The sequence below is a fragment of the Melozone crissalis genome, unplaced genomic scaffold (genome assembly GCF_028551555.1).
Source record: "Melozone crissalis strain CALT ecotype California unplaced genomic scaffold, PUWL_Pcris_2 ptg000017l_1, whole genome shotgun sequence".
NCBI classification, from domain to species: domain Eukaryota; kingdom Metazoa; phylum Chordata; class Aves; order Passeriformes; family Passerellidae; genus Melozone; species Melozone crissalis.
In genome coordinates, this window is record NW_026535795.1 from 6,864,028 (window position 1) to 6,884,705 (window position 20,678).

Genomic DNA, 20,678 nt, shown 5'->3' on the forward strand with positions numbered 1-20,678 from the left:
AAAAAGAGAGTGCTAAAGGAACCTTTTCATTAGAAAAGTTACTCACAGAATAAAAGGAAATTGGTTCCTTAAACTAAAAAAAAAAAACAAATTGGTGTCCTTAAGATACTGGCATGAATTGCAAACTATTTTTGTTTTTAAAAAAAGCCTTTACAATGCAGAAATCCCACCAGATGATGAAACCAGCATCTCTGAGGCAAGGACTGCCCACCACCAACACAGAATGTAACCAAGGGGAGAGGACATCCTTCCTGTTCACTTTCCACATGGCAGGGAAGAGCATTTGGCTTGCCTGGCCTGCTTCCAGCCCAGCCCCAAGCTCTGCCACTGCAGGGCTGCACACTGGGCTCACACACATCCTGCTCCTTGTGCTCACCTAGGGCACAGTCCAACCTGGATCTGGGTCCTGAGGTTCTTTAGTAAAAGGACCTGTGCTCAGTGAGCCACCTTGGAGAGATAAACCCAACTAATGGTGGCAAAAATCACAAGGGTCCCTGTGGAGCTGTTCCTGGATAGGTTTGGGAATTCTGATATGCTGCTGGCTTATTCCCCCAGCTATGGCACTCTACTTGTGGAACCAGGCAGCTTTCCATGCCAAGCCAGTGGGTTTGGCTACAGCATGGCCTGGAATACTCCAACAGTCAAATTGCTGAAATCTGATGCTCCAGGCTGCTGGTTCCACCTCTGAGCTGTCAGTTTTCTGTCCCTTCCTTACACTAGGGCTACAAAGAACTGCTTCCCCCAAAAATGGAGTTCTCAGATAAATCCCACAGTAAAAACCAGAAGGCAGAGAGCAGCTAAAGCACTTGACCTTTGATGTTTTCACCCAGCCATGGTTGGGACCCTGCCTGCACCTGTGCTTGGCAGGTGGCCACAGACAGAAGCCACAGTTACTGGCAGGATGTGGGGCTGTCCAAGCCCCCTCAGCTGGTTTGTAGCCAGCAGTGTTATCACCTGAGCAGCCACACACTCTGGATGGAGCTGCTGCTGCAGTGAAAATGAAGGAAAGAAGTGTGCAAGAGAGCAGAGAATTGTATCCCTTGTAGCTAGGCCTCATCCAAGGCCCAACTCACTGAATGCTTTCGGGGCTGGATGGATGTGCACTACTCCCCCTCCCAGAAGAGCTCAGAAGCATCCAGAAACTGCTGCTTTTTTGCCCAGTTTTAGGCTGAGCAGCCTGAGGCCCAGCAGAGCAGGACAGCTCATTGAGACTCTGAGGCCAGGAGCACCAGAAGGACAACTCCTGCAGTCCAACACCTTCCTCAGCACCTAGAACTCAGTCATCTTCTTGTGGGTGTCTGCTTTCTTCTGCTCCCGCTGTAGCCTGGCTTCCTGGGCCTGCAGCTGCCCCAGCTGCTTGTGGGCATTAGCCAGCTTCTCCTCCAGCTGAGCTGCAGCAATGCTGTGCCTGAAAGCAAAAAGCACAGTGGCAATGTCATCCTGCATGGTAAGATCAAAAGAGGGTTCCATCTCAGGAGGGTTTGCCCTTTCCTGTAGGATTAGCCCAAGGGATCTGTTGAAAGCCAGGAGTAACCTGATGCTCAGCACTGTCTGGCCTAGAGAATGTCCTCCTGGGACCCTCAACAGCAATGCTGCAGGAGTGGGCACAAGAAGGACTCCAGCACCTTTCCTCAGAGAGCTCCTCTCTTTGCCACAGCCTGAATTCAGACACATCTGCCAGTGTCCATGCTGGTCTGAAGCACCCACTGAACTCTCTCCTCCACTTCCCCTTAAGTCCCCTCCAGACACACTTCACTTGTTCCTCCCACACCTCATTCCAAGCCCACCCCTCCCCAGAAGCACCACAAACTGCATCCCAAAGAACGTTTTCCTACCTGCCAATGTTGCGCGCCAGGGCCTGCTGGATTCCCCTGATATCCCTCTGCGTCTGCTCAATCTTCTCCGTGGTCTGGAAGAGGCTGACACTCAGGGCCTTCTTGGTGCTCTTGCTGGCATGGTAGATCTCTTTGCTGTTCCTCTGGGGCAGGGCCACCCCCCCAGCCCTGTCCCCGGCGCTCTTCCCGCGCAGTTTCTCGTTCAGGAAGTCAAAGACGTCGCGCGGGGCCTTGCGGCCGCCCGGCTGTCCGGAGCTGCCTCCCTTTGCCCGGCATTTCCTCGATTTGCCTGGCTCCAGCTTCCCCTGCTTCTTCTTCTGCAGCACCTCAGCACACTGGTCCAGGGACTTCCCTCGAGGGAGCACCACAGCCTGCACTGGCTCCACTCTGCCCTCACCATTCTTCCCTAGGCCTGAGGGGAGACTCCGAGTCATTACAGCATCCTCCCTCTGAGCCACCTCCCACCACAAGCTCACATTGTCACAAGCTTAAAACAAGCTAAGAGGCTTTTGAGGTACCAAAAGTTACAACTTCTGTCCAAGCCAAGGAGACCAGGAAAGGCCAGGCCAGGAGCCTTTCAGAGCAGGAGATTTGTGATTCCAAGCCTGAGGCCATCCGTCAGGCCGGTTTCTGTGAAACCAGGTTCAGCCTCACATCCTCAGCTTCTCAAGCCAGGTTCTGCTTAAAACTGGTTTGGTTCCTCTGGGAGAACCCAAGCCAGGTTCTGCTTAAAACTGGTTTGGTTCCTCTGGAAGAACCCAAGCCAGGTTCTACTTAAAACTGGTTTGGTTCCTCTGGGAGAACCCAAGCCAGGTTCTGCTTAAAACTGGTTTGGTTCCTCTGGGAGAACCCAAGCCAGGTTCTGCTTAAAACTGGTTTGGTTCCTCTGGGAGAATCCAAGCCAGGTTCTGCTTAAAACTGGTTTAGTTCCTCTGGAAGAACCCAAGCCATGTTCTGCTTAAAACTGGTTTGGTTCCTCTGGCAGGACCAGAGACACAGAGGCCCTCCCAAGGCCCCCAAGGCTCGATGCAATTTGGGTGGGAGCAGCGAGTTCAGCAGGCTTTGAAGTCTGTGTCAGGCCAGGAGATACATTAGCACAGACATCAGAAGCTTTGCAGATCAGCTCCCCTCCACCTCCAGCCTTTGAACATTCCACAAGGTTCTCATGGCTTTGATCATCAGCCTGACGGTGCTCCCAGGTGCCTCCACTGTTTGCCATTTCCATACAGGGTTGGTGCCCCACGTGCCTGCACTTCCATGAAATAACTCATCCCTCTTCCCTCCACCACTGCTGGGATCTACCACATTGCTTGAGCCCCAGCCAAGTGGCCCTTCAGCACAGCAAAGTTCTGGTTTCAACCAAAATCTTGGGTTTTTCTTACCAGCCCCAGGAGCACCCTCTCCCCTTACCTTTTCCAAACTCATATCCCATCTGAACAAGCAGTTTGGAGCCAATGCCACGAGTGTGGGCCTCCCAGCCACCAAAAGAGGAGCTGCAGGCTGGGGTCCATTCCCCATTCTCTGGAACTCCTGAGTCTATCACTGTGGAACACAAGAGGAGAATCAGTGAAACAGGAATTGTGAATAAAGCTGCTGTGTGCAGCATCCCTCACAGGATAGTGCAATTCACTCCTCCAACTCTAAAAGCATTTGGTCATGCCTCCAGCTTTACTCAGTTCTTAGTGAATTGTCACCTTCCATGAACACTGCACAGGAGTGGCTGAAATGTGAGGTTTCACTTGATTTAATGCACATACCATCTCCCAGATCCAGGCAGAATCACCCAGGAGTTTTATGATTCTTTTCCTTCCTTCCAGGATGGTAATACAGAACAATGTATACATCTGGGCAGAATTTAACACAGTGACACCTAACACTTATCCTGTGCCTCCAGTCTCTGGTATGAGGCTCCTCCAGGCCATAACATTAATTTTGTGTTATTAGGATCCAATAACCTCTGTCAGGTTAAATGCAAAGAGCTCTAGAACATGACTTTGTCCCTGTGATGCAGCTGTGGCACCACCAGAGGGACAGTGCTGCCTGTGCACCTTCCAAGAAGTCACTTGGGTGCTCTCTGTGTCACCTTTCAGCAGTAAAACAGGCATGGCTGTTCCTGCAGCCTCATCAAGGCACCAGAAAGACCCAACATTTCCTTGGGTCTCACATTCCTGAGTCATGGAGCTCCCAGGGATGAGAAATTCTGATTCACTTATTAACTCACCTCAGCCAGACACATAAGAATGAGGCTCAGAGCCTGGAACTGTAAAATATCACACCCTCTTCTTCCTTGTGTGGGGAGTTCCCATGGAAACCCCCAGCCTTCATTAGCCCAGGGATTTGCACAAAACAAAGATTTTAGTTTGCAGTTATGGCAGAACACCCAGTTCCCGTTCTCAGTCTTTCAGGAACACATAAAGAGATCAACTGCTCTTTCATTAGAGGTGAGACACTCAGAGTGAGAGCTCCAGGACAGCCAGCCAGTCCCACAGAAAAGCAGAACAAAATCCCAAGTCACTTTTGCTCACATTCCTCCCGTTTTCTTACCTTTGGCATAACCAGAATCATCCACACTGTCCTCATCAGACTCGCCAGATTCAGCAGCATCTTCACTTCTCAGGGGTGGGATGACACTGTCCCCTTCCACCACGGCCTCCTTGAGGAGTAGGGAGTCAAATTTCACCGTGTAGTAGCCACTGTCCACATCTACAGAGGGAACAGCAACAACAGGAGCTGCAGCACACGGGGAGCTAAACCAGAGTCAGCTCCAGCAGAACGACACAGGATGGGGGGAGGCCCAAGGAACAGCTCTAGAAAATTCTGGGTTTAATCTGTGATTTTTATTTCTGTCTGGGAGGGGGAAGCACCCACTGCAATGAAAAGCTATTTCCACAATGCCTCTGTTGATACCCAGAAGTTTATATCTGCAAATCAAGAAAGATGGGCTGCTGAGAAGTGGAATTAAAATAAGTTAGACTTGCTCCCTTCTGATTTAATAACAGTTAAAAGAAAGATGGAAAGAGGGAATAAACCCTCCCTTTTCCCAGGACAGAGGGAAGCCTGTATCAGCAGCTGCTGGGCAGGGCCAGCTCCCCAGGTTTTTGTTTAAACAAGACCAGATTATTGCCATTCTCATCTAGCAGACATGTAAATTCCTGCAGCCCCTCCCTGGAGCAGTTAATGACCCCGCAGTCATTTCCTTTCCACATTCTTGCTCTTTATCTCCTACTTCCCAGTCAATTCTCTCCTCTAGCCTGACAAAACTCAGCCTGTTTCCTCAGCTAGGCCAAGGTTTTGAGTTCAGGGCAGCAGCGACACAGTTTATGGTTTTCTGTCATTAACCACAGCAGCCAAGTTTTAGATCCACACAAACCTCAGCCTCCCCCTTGCCCCTGGGCCCCTCACCGGTGATTTTGGCCGTGTACCAGATGCCATCAGTGTGCTTGGCCAGGCAGGCTGAGCCCACCCCCAGACTGCTCAGGTCGGGCTCCTGGAAGGGCTGCAGCTCCTCCACCGACACCACCTGGCCATGGGAAAACCTGCAGGGAAGGAGGGACAGGAGGTCTCAAATGAAAATCCCTTCCTTCCTCCCTCAGAGGAAATGCACACGAGTGTCAGGGCTGAGGAACCTTCACCACAATTATAATTACAACAGCACGTGGTCAAACTTCCCTGGAGTTGTTCATGTTGCACCTTAAACATGTTGTTCATGTCATGGGACAAAGAATGCAGCTCACACCAGAGAATTAAACTTCCTTGCTGGTGACACAACCAATTAAAAAATTCATGGATTTGGGGATAAATGGGATCAGAGACAGGCAGGGCTCCAGCCCAGCACCTTCACAGAGGTGAGGCTCACAGCCCAGCACCTTCACACACCACTGAGGCTCATCCTGGGGTAGATCCCCAAAAATAGAGCCCCAAATAGATCCCCAAAACTATCCAACCCCCCTGTGCAACTGGAATGTGTGCATTACCCACAGACCTGAGTGTTTTGTTTCAAAACACTCCATCAGTTGTTAATTCAGCCACTCAGTTATGTAAAACCTCTGCACCTTCCCCACAGGAATTTCCACTTCACCTGTGATCAGCTATAGAGGGCAGCCCAAGTGATGCCACTGCTCCCCACAGCACATTTCAAAAACACCAAGGCACAATTTCTCTGGGTGAGAAAGGCACACAGAGCACTTGGGGAGGAGGTTTGTCCCTCTGAACCCTCCCACCCCTCTCTCTTTACCGACAGTTCTCCTTAAATCTGCACTTGTCATCCAGGAAGAAGGGGCAAGGCTTCAGGGACTTGTGGGTGGGGTACAGGTAGAGCACCCTGACCCCTGCAGTGCCATCCTCCAGCTCCTCTGTCCCCACAATCATGGCATTGTGGTACTCCAGGGTCCCCCAGGAGCTGTAGTAGGGGGCTTTAACCTTCATCCCACTCAACTCCTCCTCCTCCTCCTCTCTCTCAGACTCCTCCTCCTCCTCCTCACTGCACTTTGATTTGGATTTATCCCCCGTTTCTCCCTCTCTCTCTGAGGAGATCCCGTTGTCATCAGCTGGAGCCTCCTCATCTGTTCCAAGCCCAGCAATGGCTTCCTTAAAAGCAGCATATTCCTCATCTTGGGCAGAGCTCTCCAGGTGGGAATCCTGCCCTGGGAGAGTTGCTGGAGAGGAGGAGGAGGCATCTGTGTCCAAAGTGGCCAGAAGTTTGCTCTTTTTCACAGCCACCAGGCTCGACTCGGTCAGTTCTATGAGCTGCTTCAAATCCTCCTGCAGCTGGATCAGGTCCGAGTGCTGCGATGGGTCCTGGCCCGCCCCCAGCGCCAGCTCCACCTGCTCCAGCTGCGCGTTGTAGGTCTGGATCGCCGCTTCCAGACTGTCTTCATCCATCCTCAGCACAGGAAAGGCGCTGCTGCCCGCGTCCTCTCCACGAACTCAAAACACATTCAGAGTTCACTCAAGCACTTCTGGATAACAAGTCCTCGCCCGCAGAAGCGACATCTACCCGCCGTCCCGCTCTTTCCCTCGGGAAGGACCAGGGCGATGCTCCTGCTGGAAACAGGCGGCAAGAGGCGACGGGAGAGTCCGAGGAGAGGCCGGGCCTGGCTCTGCCCTCCCCCGCCACGGAGTCCACTCTCGCCCACCGGGCTCCCGCACGGCACCGCTCCTCCCGCAGCCTGGGCGCTCCCTCAGCCCCAGGGCTGCAGCGCCTCCCTGAGCCGCCACCGTGCCCTCAGTCCCTGCGAGCCGCCTCCATGACAGCCGCCATGACACCCTCACTTCCGGCATCAGCGCCTCCACTTCCGGCTGCGCTGGCAGCGCGTCAGCCGCTCCGCACTCGGAGTACCCGGGAGGCGCTGGGCATTCTGGGAGTTGTAGTCCACAGGCTCCTTTCGCTCCGCCATCGCAGCGGCGACAGGACTACATTTCCCGGAGTTTCGGGCACGGAATGGCGGCGGCTGGTGGCGCTGGGGAGTCGTGAGAGTCGACTCCGGCTCCAGCGCTGACACCGGCACCAGCACCAGGTGAGGGGCCGCGGGCCTCGGGCTCGGGTTCTTTTCCTCGGGAGCTTGGGCCGGGACCTGTCGCTGGCCCGGGACGTGGCGCGGGGCCATGAGGGGGAAATGGTGCTAGGGCCGGTGTTCCCCTTCAGCCGTCACTGCCGCGGCAGGGCAGCAAAGGCTGGGCCGGATCTCCCGGATCCGGAGCTGGAGGGATCTGCCGGGTCCGGGAGGATCTCCGGGCTTGGGGAGGAGCAGGCCGGCGGTCGGGATCAGTCGCTGTCCCGAGGGGGAGCGGGCCGGGGTTCCCCCCCTGTCCCGGAGGGGCGGCAGGAGCGCCCCGGTCTCAGCTGGGAGCGAGGGGTGGCCCCGGTACCTGTGGGATTGAAGCCCCGTGAAACCCCCGATCCTTTTCCTGCTTCGGAACACTTTTATTTCCCTTTAGGTAATGGTGTTTGACTTCAAAGTGGTTGTTTAACCACGCGCTGCCTCTGAAAGGCTCTGCCTTGGGGTTGCCTTTATCTGGGTTTGAGCACAAGGGTTGCTGCAATGGCTCTGAGTCAGCTGCAGCGCTTGGTGCCAGAGCTCCCTGCATCCCAGCCTGTGTGCACTCCCAGCTGGGAGCTTCTGCAGATTCTTGCTCAAAATACCTGTTCTTTGTATTTTTGTGAAATTCACTTCATTTTCTGTGGGTCTTATTTTACTGCAAGAGATGTCAAAGTCCTTCCTCAGTTCCCTTTTAAACCCCAAATTTAATGTTGAGCTTTTTTCATGATCTGTCTTAGATCTCTGATTTTTCCTGGAATTACCTAAATATGAGATTTACTGATAAAAGAGTAACATCATTTATTTGTTTGGCGTCATGGCATGAGAGGCTTTGGGAATGAGCTGTTTGCTAATTGATTTCCTGGCATTTGTTGCAGGAGCAGGATGTATACACTGCTGTCAGGGCTCTATAAATACATGTTCCAGAGGGATGAGTACTGTGTCCTGATCCTGGGTTTGGACAATGCTGGTAAAACTGTAAGTGCTGTTTATCACCCCGTGGAGGGGCACACACAATCCTAAACATCCTCCAGGGATAAATCTTCCAACAAGGGTCAATCTCTCTTCAGCTGTGTCCTGAGTTGCTTTAGTGATGTCACACCAAGCAATCAACTTTTACTCATTGCTTAAATTTAGTACAAGCTCTCAGGGATGTGGCTGAGGCTTGGGTAATCCCATAATCACATGTGATCCCTTCTTTCCTTGCTAAAGTAGGGAGCAAGAAGAGTGGTTTGTCCAAAATTAGGTAGGGCAGTATCTGCTCTAGCAGGATTGTACAGAAATGAAAAGACTGATTTGGGATAGGATTGGCCCAACCAGTAAAATGTTTGACAGTAAATATTTTGTTTTATTCTTTTTCAGACCTTCCTTGAACAAACTAAAACCCGGTTTAACAAGAACTACAAAGGGATGAGTTTGTCCAAAATCACAACCACTGTGGGCTTAAACAGTAAGTAAATCCACATGGAATTTTTTCAGCTTTCTTGCACAGATAGACACAGATAGCTGTTTTGTATTTGAAATGTTTAAGAACTTGTATTTGAAATGTTTAAGAAGGGCAGAATAATTCCTGGGTGCAGAGATTGTATCTCCCAACTGTCCAGGTCTTTTTGTAGAGAATGAAATAGACTTTATTAACTTAGGAGGAGAAACTCTTCAAGTATTAAAACTCCAGGTATCTATTTCAGTGCTATCCTCAAACTGTATTTCCCTGGAGTTCATTCCCTGGCCCAATTCTGGAATTATTTGCACTGATGCTGCTCTATATTTGTGATCACTCAGTGCAGGTGTTGCTGTGTTGTTGCAAGCAGCTGCTGCCTGTGATTTGCTCCCCTACAAGCCTGTCCCACCCCAGATTTCTGAGTGGGTTGTGCAGCTGTCTGTGCTTTACAGCACCCATAGATTTCATTGGATTGCCCTTCCTTCCTTCCTTCTAGTTGGAACTATTGATGTTGGCAAAACTCGGCTCATGTTCTGGGACCTTGGTGGGCAGGAGGAGCTGCAGTCACTTTGGGACAAGGTTAGAGATGTGGTTTTGTTTTGTTTGATTGATATTTTTATTTATTTATAAATATTTGATATTTATTTGAATCAATGTTTGATTGATTTTTTTTTTTGCCAAGAGAAGCTGTGGCTGCCCCATCCCTGGAAGTGTTCAAAGCCAGGGTGGATGGAGCTGTGATCAGCCTGATCTGGTGGGAGGTGGAATGAGTTGGAATGAGGTGGTTGGCCCTTTCCAACACAAACTATCCTGTGATTTCTTTTAGAACTGAACCACCACAATCACTTGGTAATCACACAGGCTTATTGATAACCCCAGTATTTAGCATTAACACCTTTTCAGAGATTCCACTATTTCTGTGCTTAATATTTGCATTAATGGTTGCAGACAGCAATTACCAACCCAGATGAGGGGTTGTGCCATAGAAAAAAGCTTTGGGGGGACAAAAGCTTTTCCAGCTGGTGTGTTGATCAGGCTTGCAAACAGAACAGGCAGCACAGGCTGTGTGCCTCCATTCTGTCCAGGCACACTGTGGATACAGCTGCCTCTAACTGCTTGATCTCCACATGTACCAAAACTGTACCAAAATCAAGTCAGGAAGAGGAACAAGTGATCCTAGTGCATTGACACCAATATCTGTGTTCTCCTTCCAGTACTATGCTGAATCTCATGGGGTGATCTATGTTATTGACTCCACTGATGAGGAGAGGCTCTCTGAGTCCAAAAGAGCTTTTGGTAAGTGCAGTGTGACCAAATTGTCCTGGAAGGTTGTATCAAATGAAATTGTAATTCAAGAGGGAGTTTTTGGCTTCCTCCCTCTGTCCAGAGAATCTGTGCCAGATTGGAAGTTTTGTACAACTTCCAGAACTGGCTAAACCTGGTTTTGTTTCTGTCCTTTGTAGAGAAGATGATTACCAGTGAAGCTCTGGAAGGGGTTCCCATTCTGGTGTTGGCCAACAAGCAGGATGTAGAGGTAAAATATGGAGGATTTACATAAATAAGCAAATAAGCCTTGGAAAGGTGAACTCTGTATTCATATTAAATTTGTTCCACAGTCCTGAGCTGATCCTATGGTACTTTCCCATCAGTGGAAATACTTTGAATTTAGTTGTATTTTTTTCCTCTCTCCTCCAGCCCTTTTTCAGTGCCATGAATGAGCTTCCTACAGGCACATAGTTCTGAATTCTTTATGTAAACAGAACAAACTGCACAGCTATGGTGGGTCTTTCTTGTACCGTGACTGGCTCTATTGATGCTTTTTTTTCCTGTTTATTCAGAAAAAAAATGTTTAGTGCACTTTGTTTATGCTGCTCTTTGAAAGCTCAGGAATAGCACAACAGATGTATGTGAAGCAAACCATTCTTTCCCCATAATTGGATAAGATCTGTTCAATAAAACATTTGTTTGTTGTAGAGCATTCCATCAGTGACAGCACTGAATGGCAAGGAATGCTCTTTTCTGTAAATTTGAATTCTTTCCAGTGTGTTCAGAGCTGTAAAGGTTTGGGTTTGGCAGTTCGTGGGTGGTGCAGTGTTTAGGTGACACATCCTGGGCCATCCTTACCTCCCCCAGCATGGAAAAAAAAAGAAGAGAATGCCCAAGGTGGACGTGGTGGTTTTCATGTTTTCCTCCTGGGAATTGACCCTGGATTTCCAGGCCTGCAGCTCCAGGGACTGGTCTGTAGATGGAGCCAGAGGCTTGCGGTAGGGCTTGGAGCAGCCGGCCTGGGCTCACTCTCTGTTCCAAAGGATGCAAATACTCCTCAGGTTCCTCCTCTGCACTTTCCACTTGTCCGAGCGATTGCACTTGTGGAAACACGTGAGGCTTCCATAGAAATCACTTGGCTCTAAAGCAAGGTTTCTTGAGTACAACACAGATTAGTCTTTGGATGATCTAATTTATCTGGATTATCTAGTCTTAGAAATAAGAGAAATGGAATTCCATGTAAAAGCATGAGATCAGGTCTGAACTCCTGATTTATGGTCCTGACTTTGCTGTAGTCTCTGGAATATGGGGAAATTGTCTGTATTTTTTTCTGTGGAAACCAGAATATTGACTCATTTCTGTACAACCCCATAGCTTTTCTACAGAGAACAGCCTGCACTCTTGCCTTGACCTGTTGAGGATAAGATCCAAGCAGTGACCTGGAAATTTGTTCCAGTTTCTCTTTTGGTTGTATATACACCCTTTCTTACAGGCTGCAGATGCTGGCTCTTCTGACACTCTGACCAGACTAAAGACAAATAATTGAACAATTTGGCTTCTTTAAATTCCTAGAAAGAGCTGTTTGGAACAGCTTTTCAAAAGAAAATCTGGCTTCTTGCTCCCTCTGGAGGGTCCAAGACCAGCCCACAGACTTAGTGCCTTCATGCAGTTGTAGAGCTACAACAAGAGAGTAGCAAAGCTAAACCCACTGGAGGTTTGCCTGTTTGTAAGAAATACCTACACTGGATATTTAGAGGTTCACTCCTACTAAATGATCTTGGTTATGGAGCCAGCAAAGAGTTATCAATGTTATTAACAAATCACTAAGGGGATCATAGCCTATTTTTCAGTAATTACTGAGGTTCTCTTAAACAAAATTGAGAAAACTCAGTAGCCTGTTTCTCTTCTTCTGATTTAGCAGAACTGAAGACCTCTGGGATAAAACTGATAATTAGCATTGATAGAGATTTTTCTGCTCTGGATCTCCAGATATAAAATTGTAGGAAATTCTCACCAGCACCCCTCTGTCCTGAACCATGATAAGGGAGAATAAGGAGTATCTTAACCTCACTGGTATTTGGAGATTAAGGGTAATTCTTGATGATGATATCTACAGAGGCCAGCAGAAGGCTTGTGGTCAAATTCATCAGAAATAGAACAACTGACACAGTTTGTTTTTAAAGTGTACATTCTGTTATCAAGATAACAAAAGTATTGATGCAACCTGAAATTGCATAAAGTGTTAAGAATTCTGCTGTGAACCCCAGGGTACATTGTGTCCTCTCAGCACTGCCAGGCATGAGTGGTATTTGGTCATTCCAGGAGATAAAATATGGTCATTGGCTGCAAAACACCAATTCTAATTCTCACAATACTGAATGTGATATTTTATGGTATCAGGAGAGTGCTCTGTGTTCAGCAGGGGCTTCAAAACTGGATTATTTTATAAATAATTTAAAAACTGAGTCAAGTGTGTGTTGGAGGAAGGAATTTGTTTAGGATTTTAAAGCAACTATTGCTTTGTAGGAAAAATAAATTATCTAATATCTGCTAATTCCTGTGAACTCCCTTTCAGCTCAGAATGCCACTTTTGAAAATATGGCTTATTGCAGAAAAAGCAGCAATATAAGAATTGATAATTGCTGTTTTGATGTGAATGCAGCTGTTGAAAGGTTCACACAAGGTATATATTTCTGTGCTTTACAATGAACTGTTACAATTTGAGGATAGAGTGTCTCATTATGCAACACTATTCAGAATACTGGAAAAGCATGACCTGTCAAAACCAGCATCTGAAATTTAACAATCTGAAAATTACTGGATGCTGTATGATGACCCATGTCTGGGAGGAAGTTTTGCCATCCTCATCTAATGATAAATTTTGAAAATTCAATTTGAAATCTCCAGAATGTTGAAAAGCCTCCTCATGCCTCTGGAAAATGTAAGAAGTCATGGTGAGTAACAGAGTACTCACTTCCACACAGCTGTTAGAGAACAGACCTGCATGAAAGTCATTCTAGTTTCCAACTGAAGACCTCCCACAGCTTCCCTTGTAAAATTAGTTTCCATTTAAATAAGGTGGTTTCAATTGAGGCTATACTATTCCTTCTTTAAATTTAATGAAGCTTAAATTTTAATTTAAAACAAACTCATTAAAAAGTAGTCCCAGACCATAGGTCAGGTGAGTCAGACTTTTTGTGAAATAAGATTTTATTTAGGCAATCCACCTTGCTCTTGTTTCTCTTTTAGTTCCATTCTGATGGTTGATTACTCTTGAGATGACTGAAGAGCCTCTACTTGAGATTTTGTGCATGCTTCTGGATTTGTCCTGACAGGAGAGCAGGCAGCAGCATTGTCTTTGCTCCAGTGGATTTGGGAAATGGGCAAAGGCTCTACAATGCCACCTTTTTTTGGCCAAAACTTGCCTTGCTGTTTGATAGATTTTTAGGTGTGCCATTGCTTAGTCTTACTTTGGGTAATGCTATTCTGAACCCTTCACAGGAGGAGTTTGGTTCAGTCCTGGCTAAATTATGCCTGGAGGAGCCTTCATCAAAATCTCTTTTCCAGTGTGTTATTTTGGGGAGGCTGAGATGGAAATCTGGTTTGTCTGTGTTGTGTGTGAGGTTCCTGTGAACTGCCTGAGGGATACCATCATTCCTGAGAGGTCACTGGGGACTGTGCTATTGTAATGGAGCACTCCTGATGGGATCACAGAGCCAGCTTCCCTTCTTTGCCCTTGGCTTATGGGTTTGCAGCTGAGAAACAAAGCACATCTGTAAACAAATACTTTGTGATGTGTCTGGGCAGAAGGGGAACTTGGAAGCCACAGCTGACATTTTCCCCTGAGCATGAGAAGCTCAGATGCTCCTTGCTGGAGTGGTGGAGAATCAGCCCCTGCTGTCACATGAGATTCCAGTTCATGGCTTGGAACACTAAAACAAGGCATTGATAGTTTGGTGTCACCTGTCTGCTGTGCTGCTCTGCTTCATCCCAAGGGGAAGTGATAAAATGATGTTCCTCAGCACAGGATTGGTGATGCAGTGGCATCCTGCTGTGACTGTGAATGGTGCAAAGTCTCCTCAGAGGCAAAACTCCTCCTGATGCAGATTTCCATGGAAAGCCATGACTGGGCAGCTCTGTGAAGGTGGGGCAGGCCCCAGCTCTACGAGAAGGTGGGAAAGGGAAGTTATAACAATGGTTTATTTATACTGGGAGATAAAAAAGGCTGTAATTGTTAGCTGTTCTGGGAAAAGTGGACTCTTAAAGGCTTCAAGGATGGGCAAGGTGAAGGATGTGGGTTCTCTGTGCTGCTGAGTATGTGCAGGTGTCCTGGTCTGCTGGTGGTGTTGGGAAGTTCATTGCCTGATTGCTTTGCTACCTGTGCTAGTAGAAATTGAATCAAGGATGGCATGACTGTGCTCTCTAGTGTTACTTCGTACTTTGAACACTTTGTCTGATTTATTTTAAAATATTTTAAAATGTATCATCATTCAGAAAAGGAGAAGGAAAGGTAGACTCAAGCAGAAGAAAAGCATCTACTCAAAAGTATATAATTATACAATGATATTCAACTCTGAGAAGCTTCAAGTATATTTCAAGAAACATTTGTTCAATTTCAGCTGCCCAGTCTCATTGACTGAAAAAAACAAAGATGTGAAAAATACCTCAAATTACTGACATGCTTCTCCTCCCCAGTTGTTGGGTAATTGATGTGTCTGGGGCTTTGGGTTAAACCAGGAGCATTTGGACCTGCCTTTCTTACTGGGCAGTGGACACCATACCAGGCTTTTACAAACCAGTAGAGAATAGTTGCTTGGTTAGTTGCTTGGCTGCTTGGTTGCTTGTAATTTCTTGCCCATCTTGCAGACCTACTGGTTTGAATTCCAGCTCCCAAGCCCAGTCTGACTCCCTCTAAAGTTAGTAATTGTTGTTGTTGGTATTTTTTTAATTAACTGTGTATCCTGTGGCTGACAGCTCATCTGTATGAACTGCACATTTTTCTCTTGTCAAAAATCCTGATCTAAATTGTTGAGGGTTCTGCAGAATGATGTCAGTAACGTTTTTGGATACAGTTTCCAGGTCACTGATTGAAAGGGCAAGTTTAAAATGCAGCTGAGGTCATAAGAAAGTACAGTCATCAAAAGCTGCACAGTTAATGGAGCCATGGGCACTGGATGAATTGGGTGTTCTTAAACTCCTTGCAAGCCATTTCTTAAGATCCCTTCCTACGTATAACCAATGGAATCTACCTCTGTTGTCCACAAAAATGTCCTCTATTTAATTTCTCCAGAATCAGTGTTTTGCAAATGGGTGGCTGGTAACAATTTTCATATTTCTGTTCTCTCAGAGTTCACATTCACTTGGCCTATCCTCAGGACTCACAGAGGGTCCAGTTTGTGGCATTTGTGTAAACATTTGTCCAAAACATTTATGTGGACCTGACTGAAGGTTCCAAACACATATTTGAGACTTGTTAAAGGTCCAAAATGTCTTTGCAGAGAGGAGGGAAGGTGAGCTGGTGGCCAGCTGAAGTGCTTAAATGGCTTGTCCAAGGCTTCTGAGGGAAAAATGAGCACTGAGTGCTCAGGGAAGTGCAAGTCCAGACTTTAGTTGAGCAGGTTTGCTTTTGTTGTAACTTTAAGATTTTTGTGGTGACACTGTGATTTATGTGGGGAAGGTAATCCACTGATTTACTGGGGGGTTTTGATTTGTGGTGTTGTTCCCAGCAGCCTCCTGGCAGACTCACAGAAGTTCAGGACCTGCTGGGGATCAAGAGCACAGTTACAGGCATCAGAAAATGTGCTGCATTCAGTGCTGCCAGTGTTTTCTCTGAGTGCAAACAGAGAAGTGCTGGTGGGACATGGGTAATGCCAAGGAGTGTGCTGAGGGCTGAGGAAGAATCACAGCTAATTTTGTGAGAGTGCCCAGGATGCTGACAAAGAGCCAGCTGGGCTTGTGGCAGAGACAGTTTCAAAAGGCTTGATAAATATTAAAGCTCTTGTAGTGTCCTGGTAAATATAAACTGTTGAGCAGCTTGGAAGGGGTATTGTTAGAGGATACAGGTTGTGCTCATTTTCAGGACTGTTTGGTTAGAACTGTACAGATTAGGGATCAGGGAGGTGAGGCAGTGTGTGTGCTGTCAGCAAACAGCATTCTCTTTGTTGAAAAAAGAATATGCTCATTTCTTTGGAACATAAACAGGTGAATTTACTGTGTGGTGGGTGAGTGGGTTTATTCTGATAGCATTGCATCCTGACTGATACAAGACTGCAATCATGGGAGGATTCATTGTGGAAGAAGATCACCTTATGTCTTGTGGCACAAACAAGCTCTACTTCGGTTCCCTTTGCAGACTTGTCTGTCAATACCCGATATCAAGACAGCATTTAGTGACTGCATTAACAAAATTGGGAAGAGAGACTGCCTGACACAAGCCTGCTCAGCTCTTACTGGGTGAGTATGAGAAGGCGTAGACTGAGAGTTTGTTGACTGAGCAGCTGTGAGGTGACACACACAGAGCAGCACTACATGAGTTATTAAGCCTTGAAAGGGAGCTGTGCTTCCTTCCAGCACTGACAGACACTTGTTCAAGATTCTTGGACTTGCACCAGCTCAGTAACTTCATCTGTAAATCCTGCCTGTAGAACACAATGACAGTGTATTCCTGGCTGAGAGCAGTGGGACTTGGAGGCATATCTGTTGTCCTGTATTGTCCCTTCTCCTTACACAATAATCCCTGCAGATGTTGCTTTGCTGCAGCTGCTGGTTTTTAGGTTAGAAGTCAGTTGAAAATGCCATTGTTGATGCCTGTACCAGAGAAATGGGTGGTGCTTCACTGCTGCTGCCATACTTATGTTTCTGCTTTCATATTCTTTGGCACACAGATGAGCTTCGTGATGGGGATGATATCACAGTTTCCAGGAGTCCTCTTACATGGGGATGCCTGTGGTTTAAGATTTAATGACTAAAGCAGAGCCTAATTTGGGCTTAGTCAGCTGCACGCCACAACCGTGACCAACCCACTGGATTTTTGGGATCTCAGCATCATCGTTGCACATCGAGGCTCACAGTACATTTGTTCTTGGTACTTTCAGTCCTTTAAGTGAAAAGTGCTCCTTGGCATAAGTCAAAAGTTTTTTTCCAGTTGATGGAAACACTCCTGGCTGAGTGACTGCCTGGGCTGAATCTAGAGCTTTGAATTTTTTTTGTGTGCTATCATACAAGCTACTGCAAAGGATAACAAAAACTTCCTGAACCATGAAAAAAAATCTGTTGTCTGCATTGCTACAAATCACATGCCATTGAGCAGGTGAATGACCACAAGAACAGTGTTCAAGCACTGACTGGAAGAGAGGTATTAGATAATAACCTTATTTGTGCAAACTTTTCTAGTTTTGATCTCTGTGGAATTTCCTTTCAAAATTCCAGTTTGAGCTTGCACTAAAAGAATAACTCATGGAAGTCATGGCTCGGGTGCTGTGCAGACCAGTAAGGTATTGATTTGCTTGGCAGTCCCAGCACAGATGATTACACAAAGCTGGAACCAAGATTGCAAGATCTTGTACAACTAGTGTGAGGTTTGTGGCAAAATGACCTCAAACCAACTGTCAGGTGGGTTTGATGCTTGTTCATCCCAAGATTTCCACAGAGTTAGTGACTAAGTTGGGTGTAGACTTGCACAGACACCAGAAAAATAAAGGATGGAGGTATATATTGCTGAGCTAAAAGAAATCAGATCCCTATTGTTTGCCTACGTGCAAAATAACACAGAAATGCCAGCAAACAACTGTGTAGAGCCCCTCCCTTCCTCATGTAAGGGCTCAGTTAGGGCCTGTGTGATCCATGTTTGTGTTCTTGTTGTTGCTTTATTTTAAAACCTTGTCTGCTTTCTTTCCTTAGCAAAGGGGTGAACGAAGGGATTGAGTGGATGGTGAAGTGTGTGGTGAGGAACATCCACCGCCCCCCAAGGAAGAAGGACATCACGTAGAGCTCTGAGCCAGCCAAGCAATGGACAGTCTCTTTCCACACACTTTTGTGTTCCCTTTAAAGAAGGTGATCCACTGGATTCCTATTACACCTGATTCTTTCCTAAATTTGGAGATAAATATTCTCTTTCTGTGTCTAAAAAACACTTGAGCCAAGGATTCCAACTGGGTGGGGGGTGGGAATCTCTTACATTAAGTATTGTCAATGGCCTCTGAACATCCTATGTAGCAACCTACACATTGTTGCCAATGCAAAAGACTTAATTTTTCTACTATCTTACTTTGTGATTCCTGATTTGTGAATCTAGCAGGCTGGAGGCTGGTGACATGAAGGAACTCCTGAAGGAAATGCAGAGGTGAATGTTGAAGGGGAGGAACAGCCTGGGGAATGGCTGTTCCTCCTAACTGCCAAGATCCTTGCTGCTCCAGCCCCATGTTCCTGCAGGGTGTTACTGGCCCTGTTATGCTGCTGTTTGTGTAGTGGGGAGAGACAGCATTGATTAGAACTTGATTTTCACTCGGGGTGTTGATTCATAACTTTGACCTGTGGTAAAAGCAGATGTGGAAATCAGCAACTGCACGGTGGCCATTGGATTGTGGAATTGTTAATGTTGGAAAAGACCTCATCAAATCCAGCTGTGCTGGCTGAAATGGATTTTCCTACCAGGACCCCGATTCCAGAAGCACTGCCTTGCTCTGACTGCCAGTCTCTTTGTGCACTCTCTTTAATCCTAAGAGTAATTGAGATCTTCTGGAACTGGAGTGAATCAAGGCCCTCTCTGTGATCTTTCTAAGCTGAAAACAACCTCTAGACAGGAAGAAATCAGTATGCAATAAAGCTTCCTACTTATTTGAACTTCCCTGGCTGAAACAGTGGTATTTGGGAATAGCAGTACTTAGCCTAGGTTTGTTTTTTTTTTTTGAATTGTAGGAAAAACCAGAAAGGCAGCACTCAAAAGACAAACAGTGCTCAGTGCTTACATCACCTACTCAGCTAGATCTGCTGATATATCAATATCTTTTCCCTGAATATGAGTTTTTAGGTGAATTTCATGGTGGTTTGGCAATGGGTTTTGCTCTTCTGCTGTTTTTTTACTCCTGGCACTGGTGAGGGTTCTGTGCTGTTTGCTGACATAAAGAAGGGGCCATCATTCAAGCTGTACTTGAGCCAGTCCATAGTATTTGTTTAGTCTTTTAGTTGGCAACTGTCAAAGAACTTTCTGCTGAATTTCCTCCATGGAGCTCTCAGATGTTTTTTGAGAGAGAACATCAATCATTTGCTCACATTTGGGTTAAAGCACAAAGGCAGCTGGGCTCTATCATTAAATTCATGAAGTCAGCAGAAAAAAATGCAAACTGAAGAGCAGAATCTTTGCTTCTCAGCAGGAGTAAGGCTCCTTCAGACCTAGGGAGTCAGTCAAGTCATTTTTCTTGTGTGTTCTGTGAATGTGGAGGAGCCCTTGGAAATCACTCACCCACTGTAGGAAGTGGCACTTTTGTTGGGTGCTGCAGGGCTGAGATTTTCAAGAGTACTAAAGTTTTGGAGAACCAATGGCCTTTGATTATTAAGAGCATCTCTCTCACTGGGCTCTTTTAAAACACTTGGAAAGCCTGAGTGTTTTCAAGGTGACTTTGTGGCCCTGGCTGCTTTGGTTGGCAGAGTTGGTACTGACAATGAAACTGAAGATGTAAAACTGTAACTATGAACAAAAGTACCTTGCTGAGAGTCAAAACACTTTAGTCAAGTAGTTTGAAATGTCTATTCTTTAGGACACGAGGAATTTTCCAAGATTTCCACATACTGTTTTCAGATCTCTTGCTCTCTTTTTTCCCTGGGAAACCAGAAATGACAAAACAGTTTCTAGACACAGACTGCTTTGTGGTCCATATCTGCAGAGTGTCTTAAAGCCAATGTTTTGACCTCAGGATTCCAAGTTCTCAGGCGTGGGAGAGTCATTTTCCCAGAGACATGCCCAAGCTGGGATAGGTATGCATGAGTGTGCTCTGGCTACAAGAAATCAGGGAGGATTTCTCTGAAACCACCAGTGTAAAGTTCATTCTAATTCAAAGTGACCTACCACAGCAGCATCCCAGCAGATGGGATATTTTTTATATTTTGATCGGGAATGTAATGATTTTTCGCATTTTATACTTACAGGAAGCACAGACTTATTTGAAACGCTTTTTTTGTTTCAAGTAACCCCTCTACCAAACCTCAAAGCAAGAATGTTTCTGAATTCAAAGTTCAAATTTAGTCAGTTGTCCAGATTTTTGATACATTTGCATTGGACTTGTTTTGGCCATGCCTGTTCACAGCAATGAAATTGCCTGAAGAGTTGGTTTATCTTCCCAAGGGGATACAGACTGATCATCTGCGCTCTGCAATCCCTCTTCCCTTTGGCATGCTGTCCATGAGATAAAGGTAAGAGTTCAATAACTTCAGCAGAGAATCCCACTTGCCTTATTTGAGCATGGACAGATGATTACATTTCTCTCACCCGTTTGGAATTTTCTCACCCATCTGGAATTTCCTATGCTAACATTCACTAACTGGTAGCAGCAAGAGACAAGAGCTGAAAAACCACTTCTAAAGCATTTCTTTGAGTCCCAGTGC

The 20,678-nt window shown here is 46.5% G+C and overlaps 2 protein-coding genes across 3 annotated transcripts; one reads left to right on the plus strand and one right to left on the minus strand.

The window, feature by feature from the left end:
• Window positions 1-7,057, minus strand: ZGPAT (zinc finger CCCH-type and G-patch domain containing). Its single transcript, XM_054274390.1, has 6 exons — window positions 6,070-7,057; window positions 5,238-5,371; window positions 4,380-4,538; window positions 3,246-3,377; window positions 1,836-2,247; window positions 1-1,408 (listed from the first exon to the last, which is right to left on the minus strand). The coding sequence occupies exons 1-6, from the start codon at window positions 6,714-6,716 to the stop codon at window positions 1,270-1,272; spliced, it is 1,623 nt and encodes a 540-aa protein (XP_054130365.1). The 5' UTR covers window positions 6,717-7,057; the 3' UTR covers window positions 1-1,269.
• Window positions 7,058-7,277: 220 nt separating this feature from the next.
• ARFRP1 (ADP ribosylation factor related protein 1) lies at window positions 7,278-18,919 on the plus strand. Of its 2 annotated transcripts, none has more exons than XM_054274396.1 (8): window positions 7,278-7,351; window positions 8,251-8,350; window positions 8,735-8,822; window positions 9,310-9,392; window positions 10,028-10,109; window positions 10,277-10,347; window positions 16,432-16,532; window positions 17,979-18,919. In XM_054274396.1, exons 2-8 carry the CDS (start codon window positions 8,258-8,260, stop codon window positions 18,064-18,066), a joined length of 606 nt encoding a protein of 201 aa, XP_054130371.1. In that variant the 5' UTR covers window positions 7,278-7,351; window positions 8,251-8,257; the 3' UTR covers window positions 18,067-18,919. The 2 variants fall into 2 exon arrangements, with proteins under 2 accessions (XP_054130371.1, XP_054130372.1); XM_054274397.1 differs by having other exon boundaries at window positions 7,293-7,351; window positions 8,257-8,350.
• Window positions 18,920-20,678: the final 1,759 nt, after the last annotated feature.